The 16,269-nt window shown below is 50.9% G+C and overlaps 1 protein-coding gene across 1 annotated transcript in view; it reads left to right on the forward strand.

The window, feature by feature from the left end:
• Nucleotides 1-16,269, forward strand: part of LOC145339070 (spectrin beta chain, non-erythrocytic 4-like) — a gene marked incomplete at its 5' end in the record, with an annotated part of 63,529 nt that overhangs the window by 3,070 nt on the left and 44,190 nt on the right. Inside the window, 3 exons of the mRNA XM_080183492.1 lie at nt 3,475-3,699; nt 11,795-11,884; nt 13,899-14,177. Coding sequence (XP_080039618.1) covers nt 3,475-3,699; nt 11,795-11,884; nt 13,899-14,177 — 594 coding nt within the window. The remainder of the gene's footprint in view (nt 1-3,474; nt 3,700-11,794; nt 11,885-13,898; nt 14,178-16,269) is intronic.

A 16,269-nucleotide genomic window follows, 5' to 3' on the forward strand; every position in this document is an offset into this window, starting at 1 on the left:
TACCCAGTCCGGGCCCGGTGTATTTACCCAGTCCGGGCCCGGTGTATTTACCCAGTCCGGGCCCGGTGTATTTACCCAGCCCGGGCCCGGTGTATTTACCCAGCCCGGGCCCGGTGTATTTACCCAGCCCGGGCCCAGTGTATTTACCCAGCCCGGGCCCAGTGTATTTACCCAGCCCGGGCCCGGTGTATTTACCCAGTCCGGGCCCGGTGTATTTACCCAGTCCGGGCCCGGTGTATTTACCCAGCCCGGGCCCAGTGTATTTACCCAGCCCGGGCCCAGTGTATTTACACCAGCCCGGGCCCGGTGTATTTACCCAGCCCGGGCCCAGTGTATTTACCCAGCCCGGGCCCAGTGTATTTACTCAGCCCGGGCCCAGTGTATTTACTCAGCCCGGGCCCAGTGTATTTACCCAGCCCGGGCCCAGTGTATTTACACCAGCCCGGGCCCAGTGTATTTACACCAGCCCGGGCCCGGTGTATTTACCCCAGCCCGGGCCCGGTGTATTTACCCCAGCCCGGGCCCGGTGTATTTACCCAGCCCGGGCCCAGTGTATTTACCCAGCCCGGGCCCAGTGTATTTACCCAGCCCGGGCCCAGTGTATTTACCCAGCCCGGGCCCAGTGTATTTACCCAGCCCGGGCCCAGTGTATTTACCCAGCCCGGGCCCAGTGTATTTACCCCAGCCCGGGCCCAGTGTATTTACCCAGGCCGGGCCCAGTGTATTTACCCAGCCCGGGCCCAGTGTATTTACCCAGCCCGGGCCCAGTGTATTTACCCCAGCCCGGGCCCAGTGTATTTACCCAGCCCGGGCCCGGTGTATTTACCCAGCCCGGGCCCGGTGTATTTACCCAGCCCGGGCCCGGTGTATTTACCCAGCCCGGGCCCGGTGTATTTACCCAGCCCGGGCCCGGTGTATTTACCCCAGCCCGGGCCCGGTGTATTTACCCAGCCCGGGCCCGGTGTATTTACCCAGCCCGGGCCCGGTGTATTTACCCAGCCCGGGCCCGGTGTATTTACCCAGCCCGGGCCCGGTGTATTTACCCAGCCCGGGCCCAGTGTCCTTACCCCAGCCCGGGCCCAGTGTATTTACCCAGCCCGGGCCCGGTGTATTTACCCAGCCCGGGCCCGGTGTATTTACCCAGCCCGGGCCCGGTGTATTTACCCAGCCCGGGCCCGGTGTATTTACCCAGCCCGGGCCCGGTGTATTTACCCCAGCCCGGGCCCAGTGTATTTACCCAGCCCGGGCCCGGTGTATTTACCCCAGCCCGGGCCCGGTGTATTTACCCAGCCCGGGCCCGGTGTATTTACCCAGCCCGGGCCCGGTGTATTTACCCAGCCCGGGCCCGGTGTATTTACCCAGCCCGGGCCCGGTGTATTTACCCAGCCCGGGCCCAGTGTATTTACCCAGCCCGGGCCCAGTGTATTTACCCAGCCCGGGCCCAGTGTATTTACCCAGCCCGGGCCCAGTGTATTTACCCAGCCCGGGCCCAGTGTATTTACCCAGCCCGGGCCCAGTGTATTTACCCAGCCCGGGCCCAGTGTATTTACCCAGCCCGGGCCCGGTGTATTTACCCAGCCCGGGCCCAGTGTATTTACCCAGCCCGGGCCCAGTGTATTTACCCAGCCCGGGCCCAGTGTATTTACCCAGCCCGGGCCCGGTGTATTTACCCAGCCCGGGCCCAGTGTATTTACACAGTTTTGTCAGGTCACAGTGACAGGATAAACAGCAGCAAATGTCAGGTGCTGATATTGTCAGAGTGCCTTCACAGACTGAGATCCATCGAGCCTGTCATGGCCCTCTGCCCACTGCGCGCGCCAGTACACGTGTGCGCCAGTACTTGCGCGCCATTACACATCCTGCCTGTTACATTCAAACCATTACACACACCATTACATACTCTGCCATTACACACACATCATTACATTCCCCTGCCCATTACACATACACCACTACACATCCTGCTCATTACACACACACCATTACACAATCTCCCCATTACACACGCACACCATTGCGCACACACCGTTACCCCCCTATCCATTACACATGCACCATTAAACTCCTGCCCAATAAATACATGCCATTACAAACCCTGCCGATTACACACACACCATTACACTCCCTGTGCATTACATACACATCATTACCCCCTCTGCCCATTATACATGCATTATTACACACCCTGCTCGTTACATACACACCATTACACACCCTGCCCTTTACATACATGCTGTTGCACATCTTGCTGATTATATACCGACTGTTACAGACTTTGCTTGCTGTGTGTCAGCCAACAATGTGCCTTGCCTGTTTAACAATCGCTCATTCCTCCCATGGACTATAACGCTGTGAAAATTTTTTATCTGATAAAAAGAACGATAACTTGTTTAAGAGGGTCACCAGAGCGCTGAAGTGATGGAGACGGGGCTGGAAAATCCTGCCAGAGGGAGGGGCAATCAAATTCCGCCCCAAATCTGATTAAAGTCTCCAGTGGGGGAATGTGAGGCGATGGGTGTTGTGTGCAGAGTGTGGACCTTCCAGGGTGGTGGGGTGTGAGGTGGGTGTGATGTGTAGGGAGGAGGGGCCTGGGTGTGGGGGGGAGGGGGACCTGTGTGGGAGGGGAGGAGGTGCCTCTGTAGGGGTGAGGATGGGGCCTGTGTGGGGAAGAGGAGGAGAAGGGGCCTGAGTGTGTGGGGTGAGGAGGGGGACTGTGTGGGGGGAGGTGGGGCCTCTGTGGGGTGGGGGAGGGGGACCTGTGTGTAGTGGGAGGAGCATCCTGCGGGGGGTTGGGGGGGGGGAACTGAGGAGGGGCCGGTGTGGGGGGAGGAGGGGCCGGTGAAGGGGTAGAGGCCTACATGGAGGGGCCTTTGCAGGGGCGGGTCCTGTTTGGGGAGGAGGAGGAGGAGGAGGAGGGGCCTGTGTGGGGATGGGTGTGCCGGGGGGAGTGTGGGGGTGCTGAAGGTCGTGTCTTATTTTGAAGCTCCTGGAATAAGCTGGGCTGAATAAACTAGGCTTGTACTCGTTAGAGTTTAGAAGAATGAGGGGAGATCTCATTGAGACGTATAAGATGATGAATGGGATGGATAGGATAGAGGTGGAGAGGCTCTTCCCGCTCAGAAAGGACAGTAGGACTAGGGGGCACAGCCTCAAGATAAAGGGGGGGCGGTTTAGAACGGAGTTGAGGAGGAACTTCTTCACTCAAAGGGTGGTGAATCTCTGGAATTCTCTGCCCGTTGAAGTGGTGGAGGCTGCCTCGCTAAATATTTTTAAGTCACGGGTAGATAGGTTTCTGATAGACAAGGGAATTAAGGGTTATGGGGAGAGGGCGGGAAAGTGGAACTGAGACACGACAGATCAGCCATGATCTTATTGAATGGCGGGGCAGGCTCGAAGGGCTAGATGGCCGACTCCTGCTCCTATTTCTTATGTTCTTATGAATTGCCTGGTGACCTCTGACCCTGTGACCCGCAGGTACTGGAGAACCAGATGGAAGGCTGGTACAAAGAGGTTGGCGAGCTTCAGGCCCAGGCCTCCAGCCTGCACCCGGAGGGCTCCGGGAAGGAAGAGGTCACCGAGAAACAGAATGTAGTGGAAGCACGGATTGTGCGTCTGATCGAACCCCTGAAACAGCGGCGGAGAATTCTCCTGGCGTCCAAAGAGGTTCACCAGGTGACCCGGGATATGGACGATGAGACTGTGAGTATCGCACCCCCAGGCCGCGCCGCGCCCTCCGAACCGTGCCACGCCCCCCCCAAAACCGCACTACTCACTAATGTTCTTCAGGGAAGGAAATCTGCCGTCCTCACCCGGTCTGGCCTACAGAATCACGACAACATGGTTGACTCTCAACTGTCCTTTGGTAACTAGGGATGGGTAATAAATGCTGGCCCAGCCAGCGATGCCCACGGCCCACTAATAACTTAAAATTTAACTCAATCTAACGGAAATGACCTCTTGGCGAAACTTCTTCACCTCAGACCGAGGGCAGGGTTCAACATATCGTAGGTCGTTCTTCACTCGTTAAACTTGTGGACTGAAGTGTTTGTAACAGTGTTCCCGCTGCGCTCTCTGGGCACAGTCAGACTGCAGCAACATGCTTTATATTCCTCATGGGATGGGGGTATCACTGGCTGGGTCAGTGTGTGTTACCCTTCCCTAACTGCCCCTTGAATTGTGTCCCTGACTCAGCCATTTCAGAGGGTATTTAAAATTCAATCACATTCCTCTGGGTCTGGAGTCACACTTTTTTTAAAGTTTATTTATTAGTGTCACAAGTAGGCCTATATTAACACTGCAATGAAGTCACTGTGAAAATCCCCTAGTTGTCACACTCCGGTGCCTGTTCGGGTACACTGAGGGAGAATTTAGCACGGCCGATGTACCTAAGTAGCGAGTCTTTCGGATTGTGGGAGGAAACCGGAGCACCCAGAGGAAACCCACGCAGACACGGGGAGATTGTGCAGAATTGGCCCAGAGCATTTTACCCAGGCTCTAACCCCAAACCCAAATATTTACCCCACTGATCCCCCTGTCTTTACCCCACTGATCTCCGCAAATCTCCTAATCCCCACGTCCTTGCCCCACGTCCCTGCCCCATGAATCCCCCTAACCTCACCTCCAGAATCTGTGCTGGGAGCTTTGCTATTTGTAATTTATATAAATGATTTGGAGGAAAAATGTAACTGGTTTGATTAGTAAGTTTGCAGACAACACAAAGGTTAGTGGATAGCGATGAGGACTGCCAGACGATACAGCAGGATATAGATCAGTTGGAGACTTGGGCAGAGAGATGGCAGATGGAGTTTAATGTAAAATGTGAGCTAATGCATTTTGGAAGGTCTAATACAGACTGGAAATGTACAGTAAATGGCAGAACCTTTGAGTGTTGATAGGCAGAGGGATCTGGGTGTACAGGTACACAGGTCACTGAAAGTGGCAATGCAGGTGGAGAAGGTCGTCAAGAAGGCATAGGGAATGCTCGCCTTCATCGACCGGGGCATTGAGTTTAAAAATTGGCAAATCATTTTGCAGCTTTATAGAACCTTAGTTAGGCCGCACTTGGAATATAGTGTTCAATTCTGGTCACCACACGACCAGAAGGATTTGGAGAGGGCACGGAAAAGATTTACCAGGATGTTGCCTGGTATGGAGGGCATTAGCGATGAGGAGAGGTTGGAGAAACTTAGTTTGTTCTCACTGGGACGAGGGAGGTTGAGGGGAGACCTGATAGAAGTCTACAAGATTAACAGAGGCATGGACAGAGTGGATAGTCAGAAACCTCTCCCAGGGTGGGAGAGTCAATTATTAGGGGTCACAGGTTTAAAGGAGATGTACAAAGGAAGCTCTTTACACAGAGAGTGGTGGAACTCTCTGCCATGGGAGGTAGCTGAAGTGGATATGATAGTGACTTTTAAGGGCATCTTGACAAATATAGGATGGGAATAGAGGGATAAGGTCCCCGGAAGGGTAGGGGTTTTAGTTCAGTCGGGCAGCCTGGTCGGTGCAGGCTTGGAGGGCCGAAGGGCCTGTTCCTGTGCTGGAATTTTCTTTGATCTTTGTTCCTTGTTCTATGGATTTGGAGACTTTGTATCTTGAACATTGTCGGTCCCCTAACAGCACGTCAAAAAATATCCGGGATTCTCTCTCTTCCCCTCTGAGGGTGTCATTGTTCCATCGCGCCAAACATTTTTGCCAGATCCTCAGCTGAGACCCGTGTTACCAATCCGTAGGCACCCCCCCCATTCCCCACCCCCCGCTATTCCTTCCGGTACTGGGTTTCCTGGCTTTCCTTGCCTTTCCCAGCAATCCTCCTGATCACGTCCTAACTTCCGGCATCTCGCCGAGCCCTTCCTTGGTTCCTTCTCGCTTCTGCACGCTCGCTGGCAACATTTCCAACTCTGCATCTAACCTCTTTCCGTGGGACTCACCTGGGATCCCTTCCCTTGGTCAGCCTCTGCCTTGGTTGCCCAGGATAATTATTCCCGACCTGGGGGAATCTCAGCTCCACAATTCCGGTTAAGCGCGGGTCCCATTTCGTCAGTCGACGATCTCCAGGGAAACATCATCTCAGTTTGGGACAGCTACCTCCGAACGATGCTTGCACACCTCCAGCTTCCTCTCTACACGATCATCTACCCTTTCTTTCAATCCTTGTTGAACCAATTTGGATTGCCTCTCCCTGGGGCAGTTGGCACCCACTAACCTGGAGTCTTTATATTCCCCCCTTCCTGTTGGGTGGTCCGGGTGCCATTCCTGTATGGTTGTGGCAGGCTTGCTCAAACTAGCACGGGGATCTTTACCCTCAACAAGAGATGGATATCGTTATTGGTTAATCCGTGGGCCTCCTGTAATTCATCCCAAAAAGTGCCCCTTCAGGGGTGTTAATCCGTTTAAAATCATCTGTCTTTCCCCCTCTGCCGCGAGGGGGATTTATAGAATCATAGAACCCTACAGGGCAGAAAGAGGCCCTTCGGCCCATCGAGTCTGTACCAACCACAATCCCACCCAGGCCCTACCCCCATAGATTATCCCCACTAATCCCTCTAACCTACACATCCCTGGACACTAAGGGGCAATTTCTTAGCACGGCCCAATCAACCTAACCCGCACATCTTTGGGAGGAAACCCACGCAGACACGAGGAGAATGTGCAAACTCCACACAGACAGTGACCTGAGCCGGGAATCGAACCCAGGACCCTGGAGCTGTGAAGCAGCGATGCTAACCCACTGTGCCACTGTGCGGCCCCCCCCCCCCCCCCCCCCCCCGCTCGTTGCCATTCCCCTCCTCACAACCTATTAAGGGGCTACAGGTTGTGGCTCATCTCGAAGAGGAGGAAATGCATAATCCGTCCCGTAACGTCCGTCCGTGCCCATCACCTGTTGTCTCCGCCTTTGGGTAAATCTGGTGTGGATGGTGCTGCCGTCCCTACAAATAGTCCATGTGGTTTTGTCCCTGTTCGTGCCCGCACGCCTCACAGTTGCTCCTCTTTCTTCCCGTTTTTTTGCCTCTTGATTTTTTTTTAGTATTGTTATCACAATTATCATTTGTTTCTCGTATGTTTCCACCCCTGTTCGACTGCGGGATACATCCAAATTGTATCCCTTCTCCCTCATCTCCTTGATTAATTTGATATTATGATTTACTACCCTCTGTACGACAGATCCTGCGGCCCCCGATTGTAGGTCCATTATTCCGGCGCCTAGCTAATGACATCCAGCCATCTCGGCCATCCTTACGCTCTCTACTCTCGCGGAATTCCCTGTCGCGGCTACTCCTCCTCGCAACGAGTGAGATCCTTCAGTCCTTCCTACCCGCGGAATTCTCTACGTCCTGGCATTTCTCGCACAACTCTACACCCTGGCATGTGGTATTTCCCCCGCATTTTTATTCAAACCCTTCCTCCGTATAGTTCTTTGGTGCCGTAACTTACAGCCAGCCAACGTCTAGTGTGAACATAAGAAATAGGAGCAGGAGTCGGCCATCTAGCCCTTCGAGCCTGCCCCACCATTCAATAAGATCATGGCTGATCTGAAGTGGATCGGTTCCACTTTCCCGCTTTCTCCCCTTAATTCCCCTGTCTATCAGAAACCTATCTACCCGTGACTTAAATATATTTAGCGAGGCAGCCTCCACCACTTCAACGGGCAGAGAATTCCAGAGATTCACCACCCTTTGAGTGAAGAAGTTCCTCCTCAACTCTGATCTAAACTGCCCCCCGCCCCCCTTATCTTGAGGCTGTGCCCCCTAGTCCTGCTGTCCTTTCTAAGCAGGAAGAATCTCTCTACCTCTACCCTATCCATCCCCTTCATTATCTTATACGTCTCTATAAGATCCCCCCTCAGCCTTCTAAACTCCAACGAGTACAGACCCAGTCTATTTAGTCTCTCTTCATAGTCCAACCCCTTCATCTCCGGTATCAGCCTAGTAAACCTCCTCTGCACTCCCTCCAAGGCCAATATATCCTTGCGCAAGTGCGGTGACCAAAACTGCACACAGTACTCCAGCTGCGGCCTCACCAGTACCCTGTACAGTTGCAGCAAGACCTCCCTGCTTTTATATTCTATCCCCCTCGCTATAAAGGCCAGCATCCCATTCGCCTTCCTGACCACCTGCTGCACCTGCAGACTGGGTTTTTGCGACTCGTGCACAAGGACCCCCAGGTCCCTCTGCACCGTAGCATGCTGCAGCTTTTCACCCTTTAAATAATAATCCCTCCTACTATTATTTCTGCCAAAGTGTGGAATCGATCCCCTAAGTATTGGTGGTAGATTAAATATACGACCCAAATTGGAGCCACGTAATCGCCGGTTGTCTGGTACGGTACCCTGGTCGCAGTGCCAATCGTAGGAGGAACTAGACAAACTGAGTGTTCCGAGGCCATATAGAACTTGAACAAAAATGGCTTTATTCAACATGCATGAATGAGTGCAGAACTCATGGCTGTAACCCTGATAAGTGGTAGGACAAACTTGAATGTGGATTACAGGGTCAATGGCAGGGTTCAGAGAAATGTGGAGGAACTGAGAGATCTTGAGGTTCATATCCACAGATCTCTGAAGGTTGCCACTCAAGTGGATAGAGCCATGAAGAAGGCTTATAGTGTGTTAGCGTTTATTACCAGGGGGTTTGAGATTAAGAGTTGTGGGGTTACGCTGCAACTATATCGGACCTTGGTGAGACCACATTTGGAATATTGTGTTCAGTTCTGGTCACCTCACTACAAGAAGGATGTGGAAGCATTGGAGAGAGTGCAGAGGAGATTTACCAGGATGCTGCCTGGTTTGGAGGGTAGGTCTTATGAGGAAAGGTTGAGGGAGCTGGGGCTTTTCTCTTTAGAGCGGAGGAGGATGAGAGGCGATTTAATAGAGGTTTATAAGACGATGAGAGGGATTGATAGAGTGGACATGCAGAGACTATTTCCTCGGGTGGATGTAGCTGTTACTAGGGGGCGTAACTATAAGGTTGATGGTGGGAGATATAGGAGGGATGTCCGAGGGTAGATTCTTTACTCAGAGTGTGGCTGGGGTGTGGAATGGACTGCCTGCTGTGATAGTGGAGTCGGACACTTTAGGAACTTTCAAGCGGTTATTGGATAGGCACGTGGAGCACACCAGAATGATAGGGAGTGGGATAGCTTGATCTTGGGTTTAGACATAGCTCGGCACAACATCGAGGGCCGAAGGGCCTGTACTGTGCTGTAATTTTCTATGTAACTACAGACCTACTCTACTGATCATTGGCTCCTACACAATCTTATATCCCTTTCTTTACATTACAATTCGATCAGGTCGTCAGATTTTTTACCTTGAGTTGGTTACAGTTCTACAATGGCAGATGGAGTTTAGTCTGGACCAGTGTGAGATAATGCATTTTGGAAGGTCCAATGCGTGTAGGAATTTTACAGTAAGGTGGTAGAACCCTTAGAAATATTGACAGGCAGAGAGAGATCAAGGCATATATATCCACCGATGGCTGAAAGTGGTAACGCAGGTGGAGAAGGTAGTCAAGAAGGCACACTTGCCTTTATCGATCGGAGCACTGAGTATAAAAATTGGCAGGTCATGCTGCAGCTGTACAGAACCTTAGTTAGGCCTCATTTAGAATACTGTGTACTATTCTGGTTGCCACGCGACCAGAAGGATGTGGAGGCTTTAGAGAGGGTACAGAAGAGGTTTACCGGGATGTTGCCTGGTCTGGAGGGCACCAGCGATGAGGAGAGGTTGGAGAAACTCGGATTGTTCTCCCTGGAGGTTGAGGGGAGACCTGATAGAGGTTTAAAAAATTACGAGTGGCATGGACAGAGTGGATGGCCGGATGCTGTTTCCTAGGGTAGAAAAATCAAGTACTCGGGGACGTAGGTTTAAGGTGCGTGGGGAAAAGTTTAGAGGAGATGTGCGAGGCAAGTTTTTTTACACAGAGGGTGGTGAATGTCTGGAACGCGCTGCCCGGGGAGGTGGTGGGAGCGGGTACGATAGAGACATTTAAGAGGCATCTAGACAAGTACATGGATAGGATGGGAACGGAAGGATCCGTAAGTACATTTGGTTTTAGTTTAGGCAGGTATCATGATCAGCGTAGACTGAGAGGGCTGAAGGGCCTGTTCCTGTGGCTGTGCTGATCTGTGTTCTTTGTTCTGTTTTTGATTACATTTTATAGTTCAATTGTCTTGGGTGATTTAGCTTTAATCGCTTTGTGGCCATCTCCTGTCTACCTCTTTACAATATGAAAGTGTTATGTTTGTCAAACTGATTTCAATGGGGTGTTAATTGTCCTACCTCCTGGATATTTGATTAAGTTTTCAGAGGCGCAATTGTTCCCCTAGGCCTTTTGGAGTGTGATAATTGATATCAATTTTCTTATGGGCTGTTGTCACCTGGTGTGTGACTATTTCAGTGCCGTCTGCAGTGTAATTATTTGTGTTTTGTCCTGTCTGCCAGCAGTGTGTGTGGATATCACAGAGCTGTCTGTTTAATCCTTTCCATACATTCCTCTCCTGCTGCTGCCCACACTCCCTGGGTTTGCCGTTTAAGACTTGATTAGCTGTAAAGACTCACATCCTAATCAGTATTCTGTAAACTGTGTGTGTGCCTTTATTTGTCCTGTTTGTGATCAGAACTCCACACTCACCTGACAAAGGAGCAGTGCTCTGAAAGCTAGTGGCATTTACTACCAAATAAACCTGTTAGACTTTAACCTGGTGTTGTGAGACTTCTTACTGTGTTTACCCCAGTCCAACACCGGCATCTCCACATCATTGGCCCACAGACCCACCCCACTGCCCTATCCCCATAACCACATGGCCAATCCACCTAACCTGCTCATCTTTGGACACTAAGGGACAATTTAGCATGGCCAATCCACCTAACCTGCTCATCTTTGGACACTAAGGGACAATTTAGCATGGCCAATCCACCTAACCTGCTCATCTTTGGACACTAAGGGACAATTTAGCATGGCCAATCCACCTAACCTGCTCATCTTTGGACACTAAGGGACAATTTAGCATGGCCAATCCACCTAACCTACACATCTTTGGACACTAAGGGACAATTTAGCATGGTCAATCCACCTAACCTGCACATCTTTGGACACTAAGGGACAATTTAGCATGGCCAATCCACCTAACCTGCTCATCTTTGGACACTAAGGGGCAATTTAGCATGGTCAATCCACCTAACCTGCACATCTTTGGACACTAAGGGACAATTTAGCATGGCCAATCCACCTAACCTGCACATCTTTGGACACTAAGGGACAATTTAGCATGGCCAATCCACCTAACCTGCTCATCTTTGGACACTAAGGGACAATTTAGCATGGCCAATCCACCTAACCTGCTCATCTTTGGACACTAAGGGACAATTTAGCATGGCCAATCCACCTAACCTACACATCTTTGGACACTAAGGGACAATTTAGCATGGTCAATCCACCTAACCTGCACATCTTTGGACACTAAGGGACAATTTAGCATGGCCAATCCACCTAACCTGCACATCTTTGGACACTAAGGGGCAATTTAGCATGGTCAATCCACCTAACCTACACATCTTTGGACACTAAGGGACAATTTAGCATGGCCAATCCACCCTAACCTGCACATCTTTCAGACTGTGGGAGGAAACCGGAGCACACAGACAGGGGCAGAATGTGCAAACTCCTCACAGTCAGTGACCCGAAGGCAGGTCCCTGGCCCTGTGAGGCAACAGCGCTAAGCAGTGTGCCACCGTGCTGTTCCTGTTGTTACAGCTTACAAAGCGAGGAGCTGATTTGTTTTGTGTGTTCCACAGCTTTGGATTCAGGAACGCCTGCCCCAGGCAACGTCCAAGGATCACGGCAACAACCTGCAGACGGTGCAACTCCTCCACAAGAAGCTGCAGGTGCGTGGCAGCAACAGGGACGGGACTGGGAGTCAGAGCCAGAAAGTCGGATTAGGAATGGGAATCGCTCGTTCGCTCCTTCCACTGGCACGCCCGGGTTACAGAGTGTCTGATCCGTGTTGGGTACTGCTGCAGATTGCTGAGATTTCCTGAGCTGCTTTTCCCTCCGTGTTCCTCTTGGAACCATCCCGATTTGGAAATATTATCCGCCGTTCCTTCGCTCTCGTTGGGTCAAAATCCTGGAATTCCCTCCCTAACAGCACTGTGGGTGTACCTACACCTCACGGACAGCCGCGGGCTCAGGAAGGCAGCTCACCGCCACCTTCTCGAGGGCCATCGGTGATGGGCAGTAATTCTGGCGTCAGGGATGTTGGAAAGGAATGTTTAAAAAGTGTTTTGGAACAGGATTGAGGTGTGAGAGATTGTCTGCTCACCCTGTCTGTGAAAGATCGATGCTCAGAGTGTCAGAGTAAATGTTATTTCAATGTGACACACAAGCACACACACACACACATACACATATACACGTGCAGAGACACTCATTCATATTGACACATATACGTGCACACACTGAGACACACACACACATTCACACATATGCACAGGCACGCACACACACACACACATTCACACACACTCATATTCGTGTGCACACACATTCACGCATGCACACGCACATAGTCATGCGCACACGCACATTCCACACAGCACACACATTTGTGTACACGCACATTCACACACAGCACACACACATTTGTGTACACGCACATTCACACACAGCACACACACATTTGTGTACACGCACATTCACACACAGCACACACACATTTGTGTACATTCACACACAGCACACACACATTTGTGTACACACACACATTCACACACAACACACACACATTTGTGTACACGCACACACATTTGTGTACACGCGCACACGCAGCATGCACACATTTGTGTACACGCACATTCACACACAGCACGCACACATTTGTGTACACGCACATTCACACACAGCACACACATATTTGTGTACACGCGCACACACATTCACACAGCACACACACATTTGTGTACACGTGCACACGCAGCACACACACATTTGTGTACACACGCACATTCACACACAGCACACACACATTTGTGTACACATGCACATTCACTCATAGCACATACACATTTGTGTACATGCCCACACACAACACACACACATTTGTGTACACGCACATACAGCACACACACATTTGTGTACATGCGCACACACATTCACACACAGTGCCACACATTTGTGTACACACACACATTCACACACAGCACACACACATTTGTGTACACGCGCACACACATTCACACACAGCACACATATTTGTGTACACGCGCACACACACATTCACACACAGCGCACACATTCACACACAGCGCGCACACATTTGTATATATGCACACACATTCACACACAGCACACACATTTGTGTACACGCACACACACACATTCACACACAGCACACACACATTCACACACAGCACACACACATTTGTGTACATGCACACACGCACATTCACACACAGCACACACACATTTGTGTACATGCACACACGCACATTCACACACAGCACACACACATTTGTGTATAGACACACACGCATTCACACACAGCACACACATTTGTGTATATGCACACACACACACATTCACACACAGCACACACATATTTGTGTACATGCACACATGTGCATTCACACACAGCACACACACATTTGTGTATAGACACACACGCATTCACACACAGCACACACAGACTTATGTACACGCGCACATGCATTCACACACAACACACACACATTTGTGTACATGCACGTGCGCACACATACACCTGCATGCACCCGCACACACACACACACACACACACACACACACACACACACACACACACACACGTACTCAGGCACATACAATTGGATGAAGTGAGGGTAGTACGTGCCTGTGTCTGACACCCTCCCTGTCTAACGTTCACAGACTCTGCAGCGGGAGATCCAGGGCCACCAGCCCCGGATCAGCGACGTGATGGAGCGGGCAGGACACATCGCTTCCATCCAGAGCCCGGAGGCTGACGGGGTGCGCCTGAGCCTGGAGCGGCTGCGGGAGTTATGGGATGTCCTCCAAGAGGAGACACAGCAGAGACAGCAGAGGCTGGAAGCGATGCAGCAAGTCCAGCAATATTACTTCGACGCGTCTGAGGTGGAGTCCTGGCTGAGTGAGCAAGAGCTGCACATGATGACGGATGAGAAGGGAAAGGTGAGACTCACCCAGGTAATCCAGTCATCGAGGCGTGGAAACAGGCCCTTCGGCCCAACTTGTCCACGCCACCCTTTATTTCTAAACCCCTAAACTAGTCCCAATTGCCCACATTTGGCCCATATCCCTCTATATCTATCTTATACCAATCTTACCCATGTAACACACTTACAAAGGACAGCAGGACTAGAGGGCACAGCCTCAAGATAAGTGGGGGGGCAGTTTAGATTGGAGGTGAGGAGGAACTTCTTCACTCAAAGGGTGGTGAATCTCTGGAATTCTCTGCCCGTTGAAGTGGTGGAGGCTGCCTCGCCGAATATATTTAAGTCACAGGTAGATAGGTTTAAGAGCATAAGAAATAGGAGCAGGAGTCGGCCATCTAGCCCTTCGATCCTGCCCCGCCATTCAATAAGATCATGGCTGATCTGAAGTGGATCAGTTCCACTTTCCCGCTTTCTCCCCTTAATTCCCCTGTCTATCAGAAACCTATCTACCCGTGACTTAAATATATTTAGCGAGGCAGCCTCCACCACTTCAACAGGCAGAGAATTCCAGAGATTCACCACCCTTTGAGTGAAGAAGTTTCTCCTCAACTCCAATCTAAACTGCGCCCCCCCTTTATCTTGAGGCTGTGCCCTCTAGTCCTGCTGTCCTTTCTAAGCGGGAAGAATCTCTCTACCTCTACCCTATCCATCCCCTTCATTATCTTATACGTCTTTCTAAGATCCCCCCTCATCCTTCTAAACTCCGACGAGTACAGACCCAGTCTATTTAGTCTCTCTTCATAGTCCAACCCCCTCATCTCCGGTATCAGCCTGGTGAACCTTCTGATTTCTGGTAGACAGGGGAATTAAGGGGAGAAAACGGGAAAGTGGAACTGATCCACTTCAGATCAGCCATGATCTTATTGAATGGCGGGGCAGGCTCGAAGGGCTAGATGGCCGACTCCTGCTCCTATTTCTTACGTAACTGTCTTTTTAAAAGACAAAATTGTATCCCTCTCTACTACAACCTCTGGCAGCTTGTTCCAGACACTCTGTGCGAAAGAATTGCCCGTCTGGATCCTTCTGTATCCCTGTGGAAAGACTCTGAGACTCAGGCTCCTGTTTCTTGTTGTATCTGTGCAAGTCCCTCGTAGACGTACAAACACAAGGTGTGAGCCTGTACCCGTGGGAGCTCTCGGCTGAGGCTTGCCTTCCTTGTCCTCCAGGCAGGATGAATATCGTGGTATCTATTCACCACCATATACGGTGAGGTTACTACTAACCAGTCTTCCTGCACACTGTCTGACTACCTCGACGTAGAGCCCTGCTGTAGGAAGGATGTTATTAAACTGGAAAGGGTGCAAGAAAGGTTGGGAAGGAAGTTACTGGGGCTGGAAGGATTGAATTATAAGGAAAAGCTATATAGTACAAAGGAACAAAGAAGAGTACGGCACAGGAACAGACCATTCGGCCCTCCAAAACCTTGCTGATCATGATGCTCGAACTAAACTATAAAAATCCTCCTGCCGTGACTCGGGCCGTATCCCTGTATCTCCACCCTGTTCATGTACCCACCCAAATACCCGTCCTCCAAGTCATCACTTTGGAGTCAGACTTGGAGGAGCAACAAACAGTTTTATTCGGACAAAGCTTTGGGAGAAGCGCTGTGGCACTCTGCAGTACCTTCTCAAATACACAACGGTAGTTAGGCATCTTTTACACATTGTTAGGTAATGGACGGTAGGGACATTAGCCGCTGGCACATTGTTACACGTTGAGTAGACAAGTACGGACATCGACACAGAGTAGATACATTTATGTCCCCCCATCAGTGGCTGATCTCATTATCAAACTCATTGTTCTGGGACTGCTTTTATCTCAAGTTTAAGGTACCTCAAGTTCCGACCTGTTTCCTGCAGTAGTTTAAACACTGCAAGTTTTAACTCTTTGTGTAATGTTTGCGCTCAAAGTCAGTGCCTCTTAATGTCCCTTCCCAGAGTCCGTTTGGTGTCCTTTAACTTTGATTTCACTCCAACAGAGGTATACCACGTCACACACGTCCCCGGTCTTGGTTTGGAGCCAGCTTCCCTTTATACGCTGGGTTTGAC

The sequence above is a fragment of the Carcharhinus amblyrhynchos genome, unplaced genomic scaffold, assembly GCF_965287045.1.
Source record: "Carcharhinus amblyrhynchos unplaced genomic scaffold, sCarAmb.v2.hapA chromosome_310, whole genome shotgun sequence".
NCBI classification, from domain to species: domain Eukaryota; kingdom Metazoa; phylum Chordata; class Chondrichthyes; order Carcharhiniformes; family Carcharhinidae; genus Carcharhinus; species Carcharhinus amblyrhynchos.